At 41.7% G+C, this 2,211-nt stretch overlaps 1 protein-coding gene across 1 annotated transcript in view; it reads right to left on the bottom strand.

Moving 5' to 3' along the window:
* Positions 1 to 329: 329 nt before the first annotated feature.
* The window catches only part of LOC104493695 (transient receptor potential cation channel subfamily M member 6-like), a gene marked incomplete at its 3' end in the record, with an annotated part of 28,705 nt that continues 26,823 nt past the window's right edge, over positions 330 to 2,211 (bottom strand). The window contains exons 18-19 of the mRNA XM_010136426.1: positions 1,333 to 1,459; positions 330 to 427 (exon numbers count right to left, since the gene is read on the bottom strand). Coding sequence (XP_010134728.1) covers positions 330 to 427; positions 1,333 to 1,459 — 225 coding nt within the window. The remainder of the gene's footprint in view (positions 428 to 1,332; positions 1,460 to 2,211) is intronic.

Below are 2,211 nucleotides of genomic sequence, written 5' to 3'. Positions count from 1 at the left end.
CCCCCCTTTTCAAACTGCGACAGTCACTCACTGCCTAATGAAATATCAACATATGCATCATTTCTGACCAATCTCTTCATACTCAGAATCACTCATTTCTTCACACTCGGAACCACTCCATGGTTCAATAATTTAATATCTTACTTCAATAATCTTAATAGAGTGTTAACAGCTGCTACATTATTCATTTACTCGCACTGTGCCAGCATACAACACAGTTCCTTACCTCTCAGAGAACCTATAGCGGCAAGTCCAGGGACAGCAGTAGAGCTATCCTGGGCTCGTCCCAGCAAAAACTATGGCCTAGAATATGTAATCTTAGGTCTTACCTCTCGAGAATGCCTCAGGTAATCACGGAATGATATTGCACGCCTATCAATGTCTTGATTTTTCATTTTCTGGTGCATGTAAGTGAGATGTTCCAAACCTAGTCAAAAGAGCAGATGTCAGCTATTTCCAGAGTACAAATGAACAGCTCTGCTGCTACAAACTAATAACCTATGCAGTGCTACAAAATAAACACCTATACACCATATTGCCCCAACAAACATGTAATGGGCTAAAAAAGCAGTAACAGAACTTCATGGGGTTAGAATGGACTGTTTCCATCCTCTGTCAGTGGATTTTGGAGGAGCGCGGCCCTTCTCAGACAGTGCAATGCTGAATCAACAGCATTCTCTGGTGCTTGTCCCAGCAGCTTGTAGGCTGAAGCCAATGAGCCACATGGCAGCAAAGCTGAAAGAGAAGATGAACTACGCAAAGGTTTTCTGAGAATTAAAGAACTGGAGAATTACTAAAGTAAGCGTGAGAATGCCATTCCCTTTTCATTCCAACAGAGACCATAGAGAAATATTTTTTTCCCTTTGTAGGATGTGTTTCTGAGCAGTAAGTAATGAATAATGCATGTAGAGGATCTGCCAGCAGATACAGTACTGAAGCACTGCCTGAGTGTAAATGCCCTCAGAAATTAACTAGATGCTAGTTTATTTTTGCAATTAGCCAGGATGCCACTTTAGAAGTCACCTCAGGAAAGGAGGCAAGGATATTATCCTCCTTGCTTCCCACTTATTCCTGAGGATCAGTACTCTACTATTTCCCACACAAGACAGGCAGCACTCCCAGATTTAACTGACCTTCCATTCAAGATTCCTTTTGTTCCTCTCGCCTCTGCAGTGATGCAGCAAATGACCAAGTGCCTGCGACCTAAGTCTAATTCTGTAAAAGTTACGCCACGAGGTGAAAATCGTGGGTGGTATTTTGAATTTGTATATTTTTATTTACTGTTCTTTTAAAAGCTGTTCTGAATTTCATCATCTGCAAAATATCACATACTTAGCTGACTGAAATTAGACACAGTGAGCCAGTTCTTGCTGTGTTTCTCTTGTTCATCCCAGACATTGATCTCTGCAGGCTCTGAGCTCACTTGGGTGTTCTGGGGGCAATCATTCACTCTAATCACCTGGCAAGACACAGACGAAATGATTGATTTATAGCATGGCTAGCACCTCTGAAGCTCCTCTGACATGGTCTTTCAGAGCATAACTGAAATGTCAATGACTGAACTTGCTCCCAACTGAGAAACAGATTTTCCCATGTACACACACATACAGTTATGAAAGTCGCCCCATACATATGACACAGTCAATACGCTTTCTTCGATGTGCTTAATGTCTGATGGATTCAGAGGAAAGACTACAATGTAAACTCCTGTAGGCAGGATACAACATTATGAGTCCTGACTTGTTTGTCTACAGCTGTACATTGCCTGGATATGGCTCACCAATTCTTCAGTCTTTCCTGAATCATATGAAGCCTCGCCAAGTTCTCCTGCCAGCTAAACTGCAGGGTCTGACTTCTTTCGGTGTAAAATCAGAAACATCCCTGGTATACTAACTAGCAAAGTTCAAAAATGAAATCCCACACATTCAAACAAAAGGGAAATTAAACCAAAGCCAGACACACAAAAAAGACACCCCAATTTGTGTGCAGCATTTTAAACATATACATTTTCAACCAAGCCACACTGCAGAACTGCACTTAATTAATTAAAAAGGCAGCTATGGGATCCATGATTCTCTTGCATCTGCACATACCGGCACCTGAAGCGGTTTTTGATTTTTCTTTCCTCTCCCAGACTTTATTTCTGTGTTTTGTTGTTTTGCTTTTGCTGCCTCACTGTGGTGTAGCTCACTGGATCCTAAAGACTCTGTG

The sequence above is a fragment of the Buceros rhinoceros genome, unplaced genomic scaffold, assembly GCF_000710305.1.
Source record: "Buceros rhinoceros silvestris isolate BGI_N320 unplaced genomic scaffold, ASM71030v1 scaffold19405, whole genome shotgun sequence".
Lineage (NCBI taxonomy): Eukaryota > Metazoa > Chordata > Aves > Bucerotiformes > Bucerotidae > Buceros > Buceros rhinoceros.
Note: the sequence above shows the minus strand (reverse complement) of the source record. Positions and strands in the feature narration are given on the sequence as shown.